At 37.4% G+C, this 19,322-nt stretch overlaps 5 protein-coding genes across 7 annotated transcripts; 3 read left to right on the top strand and 2 right to left on the bottom strand.

Moving 5' to 3' along the window:
• Nucleotides 1-3,007: 3,007 nt before the first annotated feature.
• On the top strand, nucleotides 3,008-3,819 carry LSm3 (U6 snRNA-associated Sm-like protein LSm3). Its single transcript, XM_018450717.1, has 3 exons — nucleotides 3,008-3,295; nucleotides 3,368-3,475; nucleotides 3,636-3,819. The coding sequence occupies exons 1-3, from the start codon at nucleotides 3,275-3,277 to the stop codon at nucleotides 3,801-3,803; spliced, it is 297 nt and encodes a 98-aa protein (XP_018306219.1). The 5' UTR covers nucleotides 3,008-3,274; the 3' UTR covers nucleotides 3,804-3,819.
• Nucleotides 3,820-3,867: 48 nt separating this feature from the next.
• LOC108724352 (sperm flagellar protein 1) lies at nucleotides 3,868-5,400 on the bottom strand. Of its 2 annotated transcripts, none has more exons than XM_018450698.1 (3): nucleotides 5,056-5,400; nucleotides 4,523-4,804; nucleotides 3,868-4,454 (listed from the first exon to the last, which is right to left on the bottom strand). In XM_018450698.1, exons 1-3 carry the CDS (start codon nucleotides 5,165-5,167, stop codon nucleotides 4,162-4,164), a joined length of 687 nt encoding a protein of 228 aa, XP_018306200.1. In that variant the 5' UTR covers nucleotides 5,168-5,400; the 3' UTR covers nucleotides 3,868-4,161. The 2 variants fall into 2 exon arrangements, with proteins under 2 accessions (XP_018306200.1, XP_018306209.1); XM_018450707.1 differs by having other exon boundaries at nucleotides 3,868-4,445.
• A 1,229-nt stretch (nucleotides 5,401-6,629) lies between these two features.
• MFS3 (major facilitator superfamily transporter 3) lies at nucleotides 6,630-11,109 on the top strand. 2 transcript variants are annotated; one of them, XM_018450665.1, is made up of 10 exons: nucleotides 6,630-6,734; nucleotides 8,030-8,277; nucleotides 8,405-8,638; nucleotides 8,711-8,798; nucleotides 9,037-9,266; nucleotides 9,353-9,493; nucleotides 9,568-9,700; nucleotides 9,885-10,126; nucleotides 10,292-10,471; nucleotides 11,050-11,109. In XM_018450665.1, the coding sequence occupies exons 1-9, from the start codon at nucleotides 6,710-6,712 to the stop codon at nucleotides 10,466-10,468; spliced, it is 1,518 nt and encodes a 505-aa protein (XP_018306167.1). In that variant the 5' UTR covers nucleotides 6,630-6,709; the 3' UTR covers nucleotides 10,469-10,471; nucleotides 11,050-11,109. The 2 variants fall into 2 exon arrangements, with proteins under 2 accessions (XP_018306167.1, XP_018306176.1); XM_018450674.1 differs by lacking the exon at nucleotides 6,630-6,734 and adding an exon at nucleotides 7,650-7,682.
• Nucleotides 10,365-13,039, bottom strand: l(2)10685 (5-methylcytosine rRNA methyltransferase l(2)10685). The gene is made up of 9 exons (XM_018450685.1): nucleotides 12,865-13,039; nucleotides 12,466-12,648; nucleotides 12,034-12,397; nucleotides 11,761-11,943; nucleotides 11,412-11,698; nucleotides 11,229-11,353; nucleotides 11,017-11,154; nucleotides 10,790-10,937; nucleotides 10,365-10,442 (listed from the first exon to the last, which is right to left on the bottom strand). Exons 1-8 carry the CDS (start codon nucleotides 12,946-12,948, stop codon nucleotides 10,796-10,798), a joined length of 1,506 nt encoding a protein of 501 aa, XP_018306187.1. The 5' UTR covers nucleotides 12,949-13,039; the 3' UTR covers nucleotides 10,365-10,442; nucleotides 10,790-10,795.
• Nucleotides 13,040-13,203: 164 nt separating this feature from the next.
• crn (pre-mRNA splicing factor crn) lies at nucleotides 13,204-16,071 on the top strand. Its single transcript, XM_018448395.1, is given in 4 exon segments — nucleotides 13,204-13,229; nucleotides 13,310-13,787; nucleotides 14,368-15,659; nucleotides 15,661-16,071. Coding segments are annotated over 3 exon segments (1,944 nt in total). The 5' UTR covers nucleotides 13,204-13,229; nucleotides 13,310-13,412; the 3' UTR covers nucleotides 15,938-16,071.
• Nucleotides 16,072-19,322: the final 3,251 nt, after the last annotated feature.

Genomic DNA, 19,322 nt, shown 5'->3' with positions numbered 1-19,322 from the left:
CTAGAAGAATGGTCCTATCTCAGCAGACAATCATAAAACGGTTGCAAAACTGTTGAGTCTGCTGAACGCAGCCATTGTATTTGCGAGGTAATAAGAGTATAAGGTCGGAATCAGACTACGCGTTGAAGATTGAGATTGAAGATTGAAAAATTCAAATTTGACCAATCGAAACGAAAGGAGCTAAAATTTCTTTGTCCTTATTGGTCAAATTTCAATCTTCAATCTTCAACCTCAATCTTCAATGCGTAGTCTGATTCCGGCCTAACAATGTAATCGTAACTTTTGACAAAATCCATCATAGGCCGTAATAGTAGATTATAGTTTTTTTTTAGTACACAGTAAAAAATACACAGCTTTTAAAAATAGTACATATAGTTTTTTACTGTATGTAAATAGTATATATGTACAGTACATACTTTCTGATAGGTTGAAATTCTTATTCATTGTTCTCTGCTCCATATTCCTTTTATTCTGCGCAACCTTTTATAGCCCTCGCACACTGGATGCGATGAGCAATGACTAATGAGTGAAGAGTGATATCCAATAGAAGCTATACTTTTTCGAATGTAAAACAGAACTCTTACTGGGATATCGCTCACCCAGTGAGAAATGATAATGAAAATTCGGAATCGATATCGAATCGATGTCGAAATCATCAAATTGTCGTCGAATCGACATCGATTCCATTGTTATTTCTCACTGGTTGAGCGATATCCCAATAAAAGTCCTGTTTTACATTCGAAAAAGTATAGCTTCTATTGGATATCACTCTTCATCACATTCAATGTCTATTACACAGTGTCCTTGCTGAAAAACATATACATTTCCAAGCGAAAAACAACTTTTATTGCGAAATCAAACACTCTGCTGAATCCATTAGTAAGTAAAATTATTTTTACATATAGTGGCGAGAACTAATAAATATCATGAGAAATAAGCTGAAAAATATGGAAAGGCAAATAAGACAATTGAAGAAGTTGAAGAATATAAAGAAGCAGATAAAAGAAGTAAAGGAGAAGCAGAAAAGTTTAAGAAGGCAGATAGATGTTCTATTGAACGACAAGGTATTATCAAATTTTTTGTTTAAATAATTGTACATTGTTTTTTTATACATTATATCCCGAGATATGTCCTCTCTATAATCATGTTCTATAATGTTCTCAATAATGGCATCGATAACAATAAATTTCGGAAAGTTCTCTATTAATTATCTTTACAATTATATGATTATAAAATATATATTTTTTATCATATTTCTTTATAGCTTACATTATTAAGATTATAGGTATTGTTATATATAGGTATTGTTATATGTAGTTATATTTAGAGCATATCTTTAATATGATAATAAGCTGTATAGCTGTATCGTTTCCTTTTTTTTTTTATAAAAATTGCTTTGGCATATTTTTGTAATATCGTTTATAGATTTGATTTTGTTTCATTTAATTTATATTGTTTTATTTCTAACAGAAAATGTTAAAAATCAATATTGAACATAACATGGCTAAGACACGAAGTGTTTTACTCGAATTCAAATCTGTTACAACGAAGATCACTGACGTCTTAAATAGATTAATGCATACGTTTGAACTATTAGAAAACAATCAAATCCATTATCACAATCTGACTATTAACGATGTCACTATTAGCGCTCAGATAAATCAGTTGCAAGCAGGAGCTGTAAATATATTGCAGAAAATTAATGAAAGATTTGCATAAAAATTTTCAGGTAATTTATAAAATTGTAATTTCGTTTTTTTTAAATATATAAATCAATTATAGGAAATTGATTTAACGATCCTCATTTATTAATTATTTACAGAACTAATGGCAGTTTACAGTTTAATTTAACAAATTTGAATGATGCAGTTTATTTTTCTAATTTGGATGATACGCTGAAGAATAAATCTGATTAGATTAAGTAAATGAAAGGTGAACTTTTTAATACAAAAATTTCGCCTTAGTCTAATCTGCTATAATAATCATAAAAAAACAATAATAATCATAAGAAACGTTTCTTGACGCTGATTATTCTACTTGTATTTTTAGAAGTTGTAATTAATAACAGAAGAACTCTTTTATAATAATTATAAGATAATTAAATGTTAATATAGCTCAATTAGAATAAATCAATAAATAAAACAAGGGCAAACGAGCCAACTACAATATAAGATCTTTAATAAACGTATATATATACAATAATCAAACGTTTCGACACCGATCGGGTCATTTTCAATGTACAATAACAAAACATCTTACATACATAATCAGAAATTTAGTTAAAATATATTGTCCAGTGAGAATTTGGTTATATTCATAAAAAGCAGTCCATATTTAAAACTATTGAAGAGATCAAAACTCATTCTACCATCTCATATTGTCTCAATGATGTAATGTGGACAACGATAGGAACACTTAGTTAACAAAAATATATTTAAAAAAAGTTATGTATAATAAAAATTATTAAGCCATGATGCGCATGAATATAGCGATTAGACTCAATCGACGTCATGCGACGTTAATAATTATAAGATTTCTATAATTAAAATTTAATTTGTAGATAATACGTAAATAAATTTATTATTGATTCCATAAAATAGAAAGAAATGCAAAAATATGTAGAAATTTGAAATATCTATGTATATATAATGCTGATTCTTATAATCCTTTTTGGTTTTTTAAGAAATTTCATTTTAAACGCAATAATATTCTATTCTTTAAACTATATCTTTTTTTTTATCCGTCACCATTTTGAGCCACTTTAAACATGTTTTCATCATTAAAAAAACATCTTTATTATAACATTTTATGTCTCGATTTTGAACATGCCTGCTGTCTGCAGATCACATTTATTATCCTTAATGCTCAGTACAATCAAAATGGTCGATAATGTCATCGCTCTTCATTTATCCCATCAAGCCCATTTGATAATCGAAAAATTTATCTTTATTGTTAGTGTCGCAATAATGAGTAATAAAGACAGAATGAAATTATATTACATGGTGAAAAGATATTCTTTTTAATTAATTGTTAAATTGCAAGAATTGAGAAATAACAATATGACGCCTGCTTCCACTTCCTTCTCTAAATACCAACACGCAGTTCAGTTATCTTCTGCCTCTATGGCGGTAGCCGGTAACCTATAATTTCCTGTGATCAATCTCGCATCAATTACGAGATATTTAAGTTGTACACATTAATTCACGATTTCCTTGATTGCGTCGTTGATCGCCCATTATTACGCAATTGTCACAAGAAACCTAAAAAACGCGCTATGGTTGAGGAATCAGAGCAGGTGAGTTTTTTGCGTCCATGTAGATTGTACAAATAAGTAGTGCAAATAATCCTGGATGTTGCTCCAAAACAGTTGCCGCCAATAGATGTGAAGGAGCCGCTGGACCTCATAAAGCTAAGCCTGGAGGAGCGGATTTATGTAAAGATGAGGAACGAGAGAGAACTCCGAGGAAAACTACACGTAATGAACTTTCCATTGTTCTTTATTAGGTCTAATTAAAATTATTGGATGATTAGAAATAGAACGAAAAGAAACTACAGCTAAGAAAGGATAAGTCTTTGTTTCTATCTTATATAGTCTTCGTTTATAAAACGATTCTTACATTTTAATGTAATTTCAGGCCTTCGACCAACATCTGAACATGGTGCTGGGCGATGTGGAAGAGATCATAAACATAGTGGAGATCGACGAGGAAACATACGAGGAGATCTATCGGCAGAAAAAGAGAACTATCCAGATGCTATTTGTACGTGGCGACGGTGTCATCCTGGTATCTCCACCCACATAAAATCAGCGTGACATTTGATCAACATCTCGTGTGTGAAGCTATCGATATTTTCTGCATAATTTACTATGGGATTCTGTTTTGTTAAAATGTCCAAAAGATTTATAGGATCCAAGCTGGACACTTGAAAGATCAAAAAAGATTTCATGACTGCTCTATTTAATTCAGTTATACTATACATAGTATAATATACTATAATTTCATGTATAATATTGTAAGATTACATGAATGGCCCAACTAGATGATAATAAAAAGTGTATTCTTTTATACATGATACATATGTCAAAAAAAGGACAAGCTACGCTGTGTTATATAAAAGCTACAATCAGAGAGCACTTGACACATTTCTCGATAAAGTTTATTACGACAGCTTGGTGGAAACGCGTTTCGAGATTCCATTGCCGATAACGTGAGGATGAGGCATAGGAACGTTTCGCTCAACAGGCAGCCTTGTGATCTGTAATGTGAGGTCGTCGATCCGTTGGTCCTTCAGCTTCATTATACTTTCCAGATGCGAGATCTTCTGCTGTAATGTGGAGATAGTATCGTTTTTCTCCTGCAGCTCCTGCTTCAGACGAGCGAAAATGTGCCGGGGGACCGTCTTGTTCGCTAACTCATCAGGATTTAGCACCGACTTTACTGTCTCTATATTATCTGTAGAAATTAAAAATGATTTGAGGAAAGGAGAATTTAAAGATAATTTGTTACAATCCAATAGCCACCTTTACTGTCCTCGTGGCCAAAGTAAAACAACTCTCTGTCTCTCTCTGAATCCTTCAAGATCTTGACTCGCAGATCTGTGAGGACTTTCTCGATGATGCCTGGTTGAGAACTCGCCAGCTGATTAATTGCTTCCTTCCCCAGCCTCATATCGATCTTTGACAGCACCTTGCGATTCAGTGTGCTCCAATTGTCACTCTTCTTCGCAATGCTGTTGCCGGCAACGTAATTATGTACGTCCACATACTTAGGGTAATAGCGTTTCAACAGCTCCGCCATCAACACTGAAGTTTAAACGTAGTGATTAAATTTTCTGTAACGTTATTCCTGAAGAAAATAGGTTTGTTTTTTTTATTGCTGCATTAGACTGCACTAGATTTCTCGCTTTTGCTAAATATACCTATTTCACTTTAATTACAAAAAATGTACATTAGTTCAACTATAAAAAAACAGACATAATCTTGGGAGACCGTCGACCTTTCACGGGAGAGGAATTGACAAATGGATTTATATAGAGATCATGCTTTTTTGTTACCTCCATCGGAAAAATCTCTAGCTATGTTTCTTTTGGGCCTGGAAAACTTAATTTGATCGATCCAGTCGTAGATCTCGTCGAGATGATCACCAGCCTCCGAGTTTGCGCTCATGTTCACTGTGACGCTTTTGGCGATCCACACACTAACGAGATCATGAGCTCACGTGGGGGATAACGAAAGAATATGAGGAGAAGAAGGAGAGAGAAAGCAAGTCTCTGTTACATATATTAAAAATTTATAAACGCGGTCGACATTTTTTTCATCTTACATGTTCGATGTTCGCTCGAGCCTAGCTTCAGGTTCGCTCGAATAAACAAATTTTACGCTCGGTATGGAGAACACGAGCGATCCTAGAAATAAATACACAGTGGGCCAAGCAGAGCTCAATGAAGTATCAAAAATAAAAGTAGAAATTTCGAGTTTAGAGAAAATTTTCATTCATGAAACTTTCGGAAAAGTTGAGCGCGAGCAATCACATTACTTATAAATAATTATCGTTATTGTATTCATACTTTTAAATCATTCATTTGTCTTAATTGTTTTAATATTAATTATTTTATCATTAATTTCGCATACAGCACAAAAACTTGCAGCAACATTGCTGCAACGTTGCAATATTACTTCAGTATTGTAGAAACGTTGCTGTAATATTGCTTAGCATAAATGATCTGAGCTGTATAGTTGTTGATTGATAAAAGCAATGACTGTTAATCGATACTTTTTCCCTTAAGCTCATTTCTACCAATATAGACTAATTTTAATTCGAGTTAATTTATTGTTTATCTTTTTCTAATTCTTACAACTACACAGAAAATATTATTTTATTACTAAGAAAAGTGATTGTTCAATTCATTTCTTTTTTAAGTAACAGTTATTTTTAACAAAGAATATTTTTTATAATAATAATCTTAAAATATATAGGTACTTATTACAAATTTAAAAAAAACTCATTATTATGTTTTAATTTATTGATCGAAGTATTAAACTTACTAGGATTGAGAATATATTTTGAATGAATTTGGTGCTTTTGTGATGAACTTATGATAAAATTTGTAGATATATAAACTTTGAAAATACTTGAAACAAGTAATTATTATTTGCGCACAGTATTTTTCTGTGTGTAGAAAAAGATGAAAAGTAAGTTAAACCGAGATTAAAGATAATTCTACATTGACAGAAATGGACATTACTCGCGAAATGCGGAGGCAGGTGATGCAACCGCTCACCCTTTGCCCTTTATCTTTAGAACGCCGGCCGCCAACGTCAATGACTGAGATGAGAGTGGATGAGAGTACGAGGCATCGGCCTCTTGTATTTCGTGTGATCCTTCCCTCGCACACGCGTACGTGCGGCGGGCGTTTATAGAAGAGACGCACGCTCCGCATCCCTCCGGAGACCGGACCGAAGTCGCTCCAAGAATTTCTCGACTTTCCCGTGCTGCTTTACATCAGTGGCACGCTACTCCCATCACGAGCCGGAAGCGATCGGGTGGACACCAGAATATGTCCACTCGAGAGGAAGAAAACTCTACGACGGTATAAAATTGAATAGGAGTACAGAGAATTATTGGAGAAACGTAATTATTAATTATTTTGCTGCGATACATCTTCGTTGGAATCCTCTGGGTATTGTGGAAGATACGTTCCTATTAGTATGATAGCCATGGAAAATACTACTGGTAAGCAATGATTCTTCTGACTCTCAGAAAGATCAGGATTTCCTACAAATGTACTTTAGAATTATAAAATATTAGGAGGAAGAAATTAATAAAGTAACAAAGAAATCATTCAGGAAAGATGGAGATATTTTATATATAGTATTAATTTTTGCTAAAAAGCTACTAAAAAAATTTTCAATCGCATATTTCTTAAATTAGATTTCTTAAACTCTAATTACGTATGTATAAAAATTGCATCATTTAATTTAATTGTTTAAAAAATACTAAAGACAACTCTCTAGGTTGAGTCACCTTCCATGACCTTGTCGCGTCCTCTACTCTACATCGATTTTCGCGAAACGCATAGAGTTTGGTTAATTTTATGGATTGGAAATTGATTTCCAGCCTTGCTGATGTGCAACATGTGTGAATGCATTACGACGCAACCGGACGCAACGCTGTGCAAGTGCCGATACATAATCCTTATCACGTGCATTCAACATGTGTTCAACATACAAATTTTCATCATCTCGGAGTTGCACAAATTTGCGAGATACAATTAAATTCAAATGATATATAAATTTAATTCCGCGTGTGTAAATAGAGAACTGCGAGATCGTTATAGAAACTCAGAGTTGCATCAGAATAACATTGTGTTCGAAGTGACGGCCCGCATGTCGGCGCGCCGCAAATTCTCGTTCTTAAAATAATCTCTCTCTCTCTTGGGTACGCCTTTAAACATACAAAATCGATTTGACGTCAAGCCAGACGCGGAAAATTCATTTCTTCAAATCGAAGAACATTTCGCCCGAGTAGAAAATTGTTTCAATTTAAAAAACTTGTTTTCATTCCTCCACTGTAAAAACAATTCTCGTGCATCTAAAAATACATTAGTTTAAGCAACCAATTGTGCAAGTATCATAATTTTGTCGTGACATTTCAAAGGAAAAATCATTTACGGCTTGTCAGGTAGACGCCAAGTGCTATATGCGACTCATCACATATTTATGAAAAAATAAGAATTCGAATACGATTCACGAGTATAATTGTCCTGACAATCAGCATGCTGATTATCAGGAAATGACGCAACATTTCACGTCGCGATAAATCGCAGATGATAAAAAAAATAAGTTAAATTAAATAAATCAAATACTATTTTAACTTTCGTCATAAAAAATAAGATAGAAATTAAAAATTTGAAGTTTAGTAAAATATTTGTATAATACTAAAGAATTGTGATATATAAAAATAATTCTCTTTTATTAATTTTATACTAAAAAAAAGCATCTGATTATAATATTTATTTCTGGCCATAGGAGGAAACAGAATGGCATGTCCGTTTCGATATCTGATGGCTGTAATGGGATCAATCGGCCTCGCTATACTTTATGGCTTTAAAGTTAATGCTAGCGTAGCTATCGTCGCTATGGTGAATTATACAGCTATTAAATCACACATCAAATTATCTATTTCAAACGATTCAGAAACTGACAATACCACGCTAACGAGCACAAACATTTGCCAGTTCGATGATACCTCAGATGTCACAGCGATCAAAAATGAGGTGATGAGCTTATTGTAAGAAAGAGATTCGACAAGTAATCCTCATGTCGTAGCTTTGGCAAAAAGACCTCAGCATTTTAATTAAAAAAAAAGAAAACATTTAGTTAACTATTACTGAATCTTTTCAGGACGGTCCATTCGTATGGAACGAATTTATTCAAGGCCTTATTCTATCTTCCTATTTCTGGGGCTACACAATATCCATGTTGCCGGGTGGGAGATTAGCAGAACTCTGGTCAGCTAAGTGGCTGATGAATGGATCGGTTCTGTTGAATCTCGTTGCATCCATACTGACACCCATCGCTGCTCGTACGCACTACTGGCTCTTCATAGCTATGAGATTTCTTCAGGGAATCGGTGGTGTCAGTAATGACTTATGTTAACACAGACTTGATATTCCAATACGATTATAACTTCGAGCGCTTGAATTACAGGGTGTATCATTCCCCGCCATGCACGTGATGATCGCCAAGTGGGCGCCGCCACATGAAAGAAACGTCATTGCCTCGATCGTGTATGCAGGTAAGAAGAAAAATTACAGAAAACATCTTTGGTGAAGTTTCAGCAATATATACCAAAATCTTTCATCGTGATTCTACAATTCTTTCGTGATCTGTAATTACAACGCGAAAATTGAGTTTCTTTCTTGATAAGATTCTTGTAAAAATCATGATATAATATAGATCTATTTGATACCTGGAATTTTTCGAACGCGTCATAAAATTTTCTTTGAAGAAATCAAATTTTGAGAAATTTTTAGGAACGGCACTCGGCACTGTGATTTCCATTCTACTAACCGGCATGTTGGCTGTAAATCTCGGTTGGGAATCCATCTTCTACATTGAAGGCGCACTTTGCTTGATTTGGTGCACTATTTGGTGGCTGATGATAGCAGATTCCCCGGAAGAACAAACGAGATTCATTACTCAAGAAGAAAAGAACTATATCGTCATGTCTTTGGGAGGACACAAGAAAAATATTTCTAAAGTGGTACGTTGAAAGTTAAATTAAAAAATTTAATTCTCAAGTTAAATTGAAAAATTCTTCAATTTTTTATCCATCCACATTTATTGCAGATTCCTTGGCTACAAGTATTTCGCTCCAAACCATTCATAGCAATTCTGGTTGCTCATTTTTGCAGTAATTTCGGCTGGTACATGTTACTGATAGAATTGCCCACCTTTATGAATCAGATCCTGAAGTTCAACATGAGCTCGGTAAGAACTGCTTTAAAATTTGCTTTAACGCATACGAATTAACATATCGTAAATTAATTTATTTATGCTATCAGAACACAGGTTTATTGTCCATCCCGTATTTTTGTATGTGGCTCTTCACCATGATTCTCAGCGAAGTATTAACCATCCTGCAGAAAAAAGGTCTCATCACAGTAACAACATCAAGAAAAATCGGTACTCTTTTTGGTATGTTTTAATAACTATTTAATGAAATTTTCAAAAAAATCAACATTTAATTAATCAAAGTTAATATAAGTCAAATTTTGACTTACATGTAGACATATGTAGCGAATTTTTTGATATCTTACATAGCTATTTTCATTATTTTTAAGTGCATTTTTCAATCTAATTAAATTTAAAACTGTTGCAGCATCGCTCGTACCCATGCTATGCTTAATACAGGTGTCATACATCGGGTGCGATCGCACAAAAGCAGTCGTGTTGATGACGATCGCGGTGACTTGCATCGGCGGAATGTACTCTGGTTTCCTGGCAAACCACATAGACATCGCACCGAACTTTGCCGGTAGTTTGGTGGCGATAACAAATTTCGTCGCTACCATACCCGGTTTCGTCGTACCGGTATTCGTTGGACAATTGACTCACGGAAACGTAAGTTAATATGACAAAAAGAATTTTAAAGTTTCAGGGTGGAAAGAGGATGATAGAGAACCAAATTATTTCCAAAGGAATAAAAAGTCTTTAAATCACTTTTTCTTTACTTCGTTGATTACACTGAATATATCGATGTACTTCGACTTTTTTTATTGTTTACAGCAAACTATAGAGGCATGGAGGATCGTATTCCTTGTAACGATTATTCTATACATAATCGAGATATTGGTTTACACTATCTTTGGAAGCGGTAACGAACAACCTTGGAACCAGATTGAAGCACCTGATGAGGAAGCGAACGATCAGACGTTACCTTTAAGGAGAAATAATACAAAATAAAAGGTATATCATGGCATAATTTATAATTAATTATTTATATTTTATCATAAATAATTTTATACATAATATTTCATAGTCTGTGAATTTTGATCACTATGGAATAAGTCCATTAATAATTGACATTAATATTTGTATAGGTACAGTTGCATAACATTATAAAAAGTATTTATTTTTTTATATATAAAATACTATTTTATATATAAAAAATACATAGATTTTATTATATAATAAAGAACATAAAATATATGTTATTTATTATACTGTATATGTATAATAAAGTCTATGATATCTCTAGGTCTTAAATTATTTGTACACACTTACCTATTATTATCGTGTTCGTACTATTTTACAAAAGTACGTGGGGCCCCAATTATTTTGAAGCGTAGGAATGGCGATATGGCCGTATTTTAATCCAAAATTGCCAAATTTATAAAGACATTTCAATGGATTCAGCGCTTTATTCATATCTCTGTCTCAATAAAGAATATCGTTAATATAAAATGACGTTAGATAATAATGTATTGTTACATATATGAAAAAATACTTACTTTACAATCATAATAGAATTAGTTTCTTCCCAGACCTTTTTCAGCGCCATGCCGACGACGCCATCGTTTTGAATAGGACTGAGAGAACAAGTAGAATACACAACTGTTCCACCAACCGATATTATCTTCAATGCATTACTGTAACAGATAGTTATCTAATAGAGAAGAGTAAGGAGATATATTTACGATAAAGTATCGAATTTCGTACATACGTTAAAATGGCTGCTTGCAATTCTGGTATTTTTAATCTTTCTCGTATTCTTTGCGGTTTGAAGATATTATTTTCTTCCGAATGTAAAACGTGTCTGTCCGTAGTACACGGCACATCCACCAAGATCTGTAAAGAAATAATTATAAAAAATTTCTCTGAAAAAATCAAATTTTCTGTGCATTACCTTATTATACATATCATTATCGTCAATAAATCTTGCATCTCGCTCTGTCACACATAATCTGTCCTCCCACTGGCCAATGCCAGCTACATATTGATTTATGACTTTATTAATTCTCTCCACTCGAGACTTTTGAACATCATTAGCCACCATTATCTGTGGCATGAGTGTCTGAAGAATGCTTAAGGTCTTACCTCCTGGCGCCGCGCACATATCTAGCACGATGTCACCAGGTTGCAAGTCTAAGGCTAACACTGGTAACACCGAGGTACCATCCAGAAGATAATAATCTGTATAACACAATTATAATATTTATATCTATAAAATTAAACCCAGTTAAAGTTAAACCAACCTAAAACGCCAGTTGATCCTTTCTTTGGGGATGGGAATCTGCTATCATTATTTTCCTCAAACGTATAGATGTTAAGATATTGTGGAAATGTTAATAGAATCTCTTTCTCGATGTTCACTGAAAAACTTGCACCCTCTTTGTAATAGCCATAGTGTTGTGATTCCAATACCCAATCTTCCATACCTGAGAAAAATAATATCAAATTATATATTAAATTACAATTCATTTCTACACCTAACACTTGCATTTCTATATTTTTACAATATCAGTTACCTTTAATTTTTGTGGCTGGTACAAATTCATATAATCCACTCAAGCCAGCATTGGGCTGTATGATTCGATTTTCGTCTAAGACAATTTTATTCAAATCTGATTCAATAGGTTTCATTTCAACAGGCTGCAACCCTTGATTCTGTACTGCTATATCCTCAGCTTCATCACTTGTACTTAGAGATGTAGGTGATACATAATCTGTAGGATAATGTGACTGCACTGTTGACACCTCAGCATCAGAAATTAGTGATTTTATTCGACCTTTTGCTTGCTTGTTCTTTGTTTTATTAGATTTAGGTGGATTTGCATCAATATGTTCTTTATAGGCTTCATAAATTGTTTTTAAATTCATAGCACCGTGGGACTAGAAGGAAGACCAAATGTTAATAAAAATCGTACTATTTTCAATAATCCTTTACTATGCAAATATACCTCTAACTGTAACTTTATTCTGTCTATATCACTGAAGGAGTTTACAACAGCCATATATTTATGCTCTTCCATCAATAATGCAGTTTTTATATGTTCCCATGACTTTCCATAGACATTACCATAGAACTCGTCAAAATGTTTCAGTGCTGTGTCCATGTATGTCTTTTTCTTTTTAATCACAGACTTAGCAAAAAAAGGATTAAACAGACATTATATTTAAAATCTTACAAATGTTTATATTCTTTATTTGTAATCGGACGGCAATTAGTTATAAATATTTTTTTTAATATGTATAAACAAATAAAAAATCAATATAAAATAACAATGAAATTATAATAAGTTTATTTATAAGATACAGCAACGCAAGATTATAAAGCCTGTGAAGTACAGTACACTTACCCAATGTTCTGCTTTATTTCCATATCTGGCTACCTGCATCTTAGCCAGGTCTTTGATCGCCTGTCTGTTAAATAAACGTGCCATTTTTTCATAGTAAATTTCCTGTTATTCCATTCAAATCAGCAGCTCTCGCCAGCTCGGCTACTCTCGCCACAAGGTTTCATCCTAACCTTAATTTTACAGGACAAGAAGGAAGGAGGAGCAGTAAAATGCAGTATGAGAGATGGCGGTGTAATAATGCAACCAATCATAAGTCCGCCTCAACCTACGATGGCCAATCAGACGATGCTTCAGATACATAAGTGGCAAACGGTCTAGAATATCTACAATCCTGGCTCACACATTCCGAGCAATTCGGAGGGAAGGTAAGAGCGTTGTGTATGTTGTCATCTACAATTTTAACGCGATTTCGAGTAATTTACAGCGTATCAGAATTGTGTTACAGACAGCAAAAATAATAAAGCGCAGCATATCATACAATAGTAAACTTAGAAGAAGCTGAAGGAGCTGCAATACCAAGTGGAGTCCGTCTAACCTCCTAGTCCATCATGGAGAAGTCGCAGAAGATGCCGAAGGTAGCGAAGGTGAAGAACAAGGCGCCCGCGGAGATACAGATTACCGCGGAGCAGCTGCTACGCGAGGCGAAGGAGCGCGACCTGGAGATCCTGCCGCCGCCGCCGAAGCAGAAGATCTCGGACCCGCACGAGCTCGCGGATTACCAGCATCGCAAGCGCAAGGCGTTCGAAGACATCATCCGCAAGAATCGCATGATCATCACCAACTGGATGAAGTATGCGCAATGGGAAGAAAGCCAGAAACAGATACAGCGAGCGAGATCCATTTACGAGCGGGCGCTCGAGGTGGATCATCGAAACATAGCGCTGTGGCTCAAGTACACTGAGATGGAGATGCGTAATCGGCAGGTGATTATAGATCCGTTCTATTATGCACATTCTTGTCATCGTAATATAATACTTTTATTATTTAAATATTTATCACTATTTTTATTTTTGATCAACACATTATACTTATTAACTCTAGAACATACCTTCTTAAAAATCCTGAAAATATATATCATGTGTGTGTTCTAGGATTAAGCATCCAAAAAAATGTTTAATATATCTAAAAACATCCCTAATTTAGGACATCGCAACGTTTATATGGAATTATCGAATAAAGTACACCATGTCACGGAATAATTTAGTACATAAGATCCAAGCTTTACATAATAGATCTGTTTTTCATTCTTGCACTAAGTTGTACTAAAATTCTCTTCATTGCTTCTGTCAAATATCAAACATATATCTATCTCACTTTAAGTTCCAATGTATACTAGTTCGATCACAGAAAACAGACCTAATTATGCAGCGTTATTTTTATACTTGTATACATTTTTATAATTTTTAAAGTTATGCACATAATTAGCCAGTGTCAGTTTGTTATGGTATTAACTTTTTACTTTATATATATTCATCAAAGTCCTTAATATATTAATATTGGTAGGTAAATCACGCCAGAAATCTCTGGGACAGAGCGGTCACCTTGCTGCCGCGTGCCAATCAATTCTGGTATAAGTACACCTATATGGAGGAGACGCTGGAGAACATTGCTGGTGCGCGTCAGGTGTTCGAGCGATGGATGGAGTGGGAACCAGACGAGCAGGCCTGGCAGACGTATATCAAGTTCGAGTTGCGTTATAAGGAGATCGATCGGGCGCGACAGATCTACGAGCGATTCGTTATGGTTCACCCTGATGTGAAACACTGGATAAAGTACGCTCGCTTCGAAGAGTCATATGGATTCATCAAGGGCGCGCGTGCTGTTTACGAACGCGCTGTTAACTTTTATGGTGACGAGGGTCTGGACGAGAAGCTGTTCCTGGCGTTCGCGAAATTCGAAGAGGGTCAACGAGAACACGACCGGGCCCGCATAATCTATAAATACGCGTTGGAGCACATACCAAAAAGCAACACTCAGGAGATCTACAAAGCGTACACGATCCATGAGAAGAAGTACGGCGATCGCTCGGGCATCGAGGATGTAATAGTCAGCAAACGAAAGCATCAGTATGAGCAGGAGATCAAGGAGAATCCTTCAAATTACGACGCGTGGTTCGACTATCTAAGATTGGTGGAGTCAGAGGGTAACGTCGATGTGGTCCGCGAGACATACGAGCGAGCGATCGCTAATGTGCCGCCCACCAAGGAGAAGCAATTCTGGCGAAGATACATATATTTATGGATCAAGTACGCTATCTTCGAGGAACTGGAGGCCAAAGATATCGAACGGTGCCGGCAGATATACAAAGTGTGCTTGGAACTCATACCACACAAGCGTTTCACTTTCTCAAAGATCTGGCTGCTTTGTGCATACTTTGAAATACGACAAAAGGACTTTACAAAGGCAAGAAAGACGCTGGGCCTAGCGCTGGGAATATGTCCAACAGATAAGCTTTATCGGGGCTATATCGACCTCGAGATACAGCTGGTGGAGTTCGATCGGTGTCGCAAATTGTACGACAAGTTCCTCGAGTTCGGACCGGAGAACTGTACCACGTGGATGCGATTCGCTGAGCTGGAGACACGATTAGGCGAGTTTGCTCGCGCTCGGTCGATATATGAGTTCGCTGTCGCGCGGCCGAGGCTGGACATGCCGGAACTATTATGGAAATCATACATCGATTTTGAGATCGCTCAGGATGAGACGGAGAACGCTCGGCAGCTGTTTGAGCGACTGCTAGAGCGCACGTTACACGTTAAAGTTTGGATAGCGTACGCAAAGTTCGAACTGTTAAATTGCCAACGGCGACACCGAGAGCCGAGTGCTACTGTTGGAAGCTTGGAAGGACTTTGAAAGTGAGAAAGGCACCCCTGAAACTCTCGCGAAGATAATGGAGAAGATGCCGCGTAGGGTGAAGAAGAAGAGGCGCGTCGTGGGCGAAGACGGAAGCAACGACGGCTGGGAGGAAGTCTTCGACTTCGTATTTCCAGAGGATGAGTCGCAAAGGCCAAATCTCAAATTCTTGGCTTCCGCGAAAGCGTGGAAAAAGCAGAGCGAGCAATCTCAGTCTTGAGATAGTTAAATTTCACTATGATAAAAAAGAACGAGGTAACATATACTTTAAAAAGATTTGAGATTAAGAAAATTCTCTAGAACTTTATGACTGTAAAAGTCGCGTATATTTTATATTACTGTAGATGAAATATGAGAGCGTGTGACAAGTGGATTGTTTATTTTTATATGTACATATAAACTGTGATATTTTACTATCATGAGAAAAACATTTGTATGTGACGTTTATGTAAATAATTTGTATAAAATTTATTTTAATTTATATAAATAAGAGTAAAATATACATTTTGTCCGAAGACTGTTGGTCTTTGTATCAAGTTCAATTGGAATTTGATTTCATTATTTAAAAAAAAAGAATGTTTCAGATAATTCTTAAAAATCGATTTAAATTTAAAGATTTAAATTTGAAGATTTAAATTTGAAGATATAATAGTACAATGTAGAACATTTTAACTGTAAAAATATATATACAAAATAATATTAAATGCATTTTGATTAACACACACGAGAATATTGTATGACCCGCGCAAATTGATTTTACCGTCCGCCACCAGATGGCGCACACTCCCCTACCGCGTTCAAAAGTAACGTCGCGCGCCGTCGCTAGATGGCGTAGGCTGTCTATCTGTTGCGTTTGGCGGTTTAAATGAAGCTGATTACCGCCCACAGATGACACTCGTGATATTGTCGCAATTCGTAGACCTCGTGGATTCTCGCTTCTCGGTGATATCGTATTGCGATTCACCGTTAGCGTATGAGCGAGAGGGAGGGACAGGGCGGGACGGCGGGAGCACAGGAAGAGAAGGGCGTGAATCGCGCGAGCACGCAGGTAGAGAAGCGAACGAGCGAATCCATGAGTTACGGTACTACCCGTGCTACCCGCGTCGTTTTTGTTTATCCTTTCGATTCCGCGGGCGGCTCGTTTCGTCGCGTCGCGACGGAGGTGCCGGCCGCGTGTAATAGCGAGAGCTATTTGCGCTTCTATTGTCTGCTCCATTATTCCGCGTTCTTTGATCGCTCTTACGTGCCATGTCCCCGATAGCTATCGTCGACAAATCAAATTTAATATCTCGATACAAATATGCGATACAAATTCGCGCGCGTTGGTCCATAAATTTAGGACGCCAAATTTAGGACACCAGGAAGGGAGGGAACGTAACAAGAGGAATAAGGTGGTTGCCCCCAAGGAACTTGAAAGTAGGGGACCATTAACTACGAAAAGCAAACGGCGTTTCCTAACTTCCTAGTTAGATCAGGTCGTTCACACCTGCGCATCGCGAGACACCACAATCCCGTCAACCGCCATTCATTATAAACACGCCTAAAGATCTTCCCTTATCGGACTACCTCGAAAAGGCTATAAATAGCACGAATGATTCTCGAGTTTCTATTACAAGACTTCCCCATCTTCCTTCTCCCTATCCGTCCCTCCATCCGCCGATCCCTCGAGTCCCAAATGGAACTCTACCGCGCGGTTCGCCTATCGACGTGTCGCGACGAGCCAGGAAACAGAACAGGTAAATACGCCATCGGCGCGTGTTATCAAACGCCGACGCGACGAGGAAGCGACGTATTTGTCGCGACATGGTTCGCGCGCGCAGGCGAGCGAGCACGAGGGACGAAAGGGTTAAGGGGGGAGGGTGCGCAGAGCGAGGCCACATCCGAGTCTCCCTCCCAGCGCGGAGGCGGGCGGCATGTGAAACGTGGCTGTTTCGAAAGTCCCTCTGCGCGTTAGCGCGCCTATTTTAGACGCGCGGGGCGCTTTGCCGCTTTGTCGAGAGTCGAGACGCGCGAGAGAGCAGAGTCCCGGTTTCTCTATGTACTCGCCGAGACTGCCGAGAGCCCAGTTTCGGGAGGGTTACGCGTCAATCGAGAACGAGGGGATTCGTGGTATCAGCTCGAGCGTTCTCCCGTTGGAGGATCCATGGTATCAAGAATCACCGAATTAGAGTTAAACTCATGTTTATGTCGTATTAGAGATTAGAACAATTTATCGACGAGACGTTGATTAAGCATTGGTAGGCATTGGGGATGTAGTATTGGGCCAATATCGCTTCAATAAATTGTACTACTTGAATGAGGACCATGGCACACAAAAAAACTTAAACAGTAAAATGTAAGCAATAAGGGGCTGCAATCAAAGGAATACGGAGCAGAGAATAAGAATATTTCAACCTCATCATTAGAAACCACGTACTGTGGAGTGTTCGGTTCTTTAAATTTTTCTGTTCCCTATTTTTTTGATTACGCGCAATTCTTAAGGAAATCAATGTTGGATTTGCTACGCTTACACTTTACTTAAATTTTTATGTATGCCATGGCCCTTAGGATTGCGAATTGAGGATTAGAATTTAGCCAATCAGGACGAAACGGATTAAAATTAAAATTTTATGACTGGTCAAATTCTAATTTCTGCGTAGAGTGACACGAGATTTAGACGTGCGGAGATCGTTTCACAAATGAAGAAACGATCAAGTTAATTATTCGCACTTGATCAAATACATATAGCTTCAGATATTTGTATGGAGATTATGGAGCTGGCAAATCTTCGGCTACGATTTTTTTCTTTCTCTCGCGACTTTCTTCTCCATCTCCTCGCTTGACCAAACGTTTGATAACCCCGTAACCCTCGAAACGATCAACCAAGCGGTGAGAGTCTTCGCTAGACTCACCGACGACGGCGAGGAACGAGATGAGAACATCGTCGGTCTCTAACTCGATTCTACCTTCTCGCAAGGAGGATGATTTCGCCACCGTCGGCACGAAAACAAACGGGGTATATACCAGGGCACCCCGTCGTCGACACGCGAGATGTGTGCGTGTGACTTCCCTGAACCCTTCCCCTCGCTCCTCCCCCCCGTCCCCTCTCCCCTTTCCCCTCGATGAGTCTCGACGACCCGAATCGCTCGACGGCGAAGCTGGTTTCGTGGATCTCTTCATGAGAGGCACGTCGTGCGCGATTTGTCGAGGGAGAGAGATAGGAGGAAGGGGTGGAGGGGAGGGCACGGGGTGTGACGGGACTCGGGGGGTTCGTAAAGGCAATGCACTGTAAGGAGCTCACAACGACCATACCCTCCCTTTCTCCTTCTTGCCTCCCCCTCCTCACTCCCTCTTTCTGACTTCTCTCTCTCTCTCTCTCTCTCTCTCTCTCTCCTCTCGTCGCGCGACTTTCTCTCTGTCCCGCTCTTTGACTCTTCGTCTCTTCATCTCATTCTCGTCTCTTCCCTCTTCTCTTTCTCTCTCTCTCGCCCTCTCTCTCGGTGCCCTCTTTCCTCCCCACCCCCTCGTTCTATCTTTCTCTTCCTCATTCTATGATTTCTTGTCGGTCCCTCTCGCTTTATCATTGCCTCCTCTCTTCTCTTCCCTTTCTGCACCTATCTGTCTAT

Source organism: Mycetomoellerius zeteki, unplaced genomic scaffold (assembly GCF_001594055.1).
Source record: "Mycetomoellerius zeteki isolate Tzet28-1 unplaced genomic scaffold, Tzet1.0 scaffold106, whole genome shotgun sequence".
In the NCBI taxonomy this organism is placed as follows: Eukaryota; Metazoa; Arthropoda; class Insecta; order Hymenoptera; family Formicidae; genus Mycetomoellerius; species Mycetomoellerius zeteki.
Note: the sequence above shows the minus strand (reverse complement) of the source record. Positions and strands in the feature narration are given on the sequence as shown.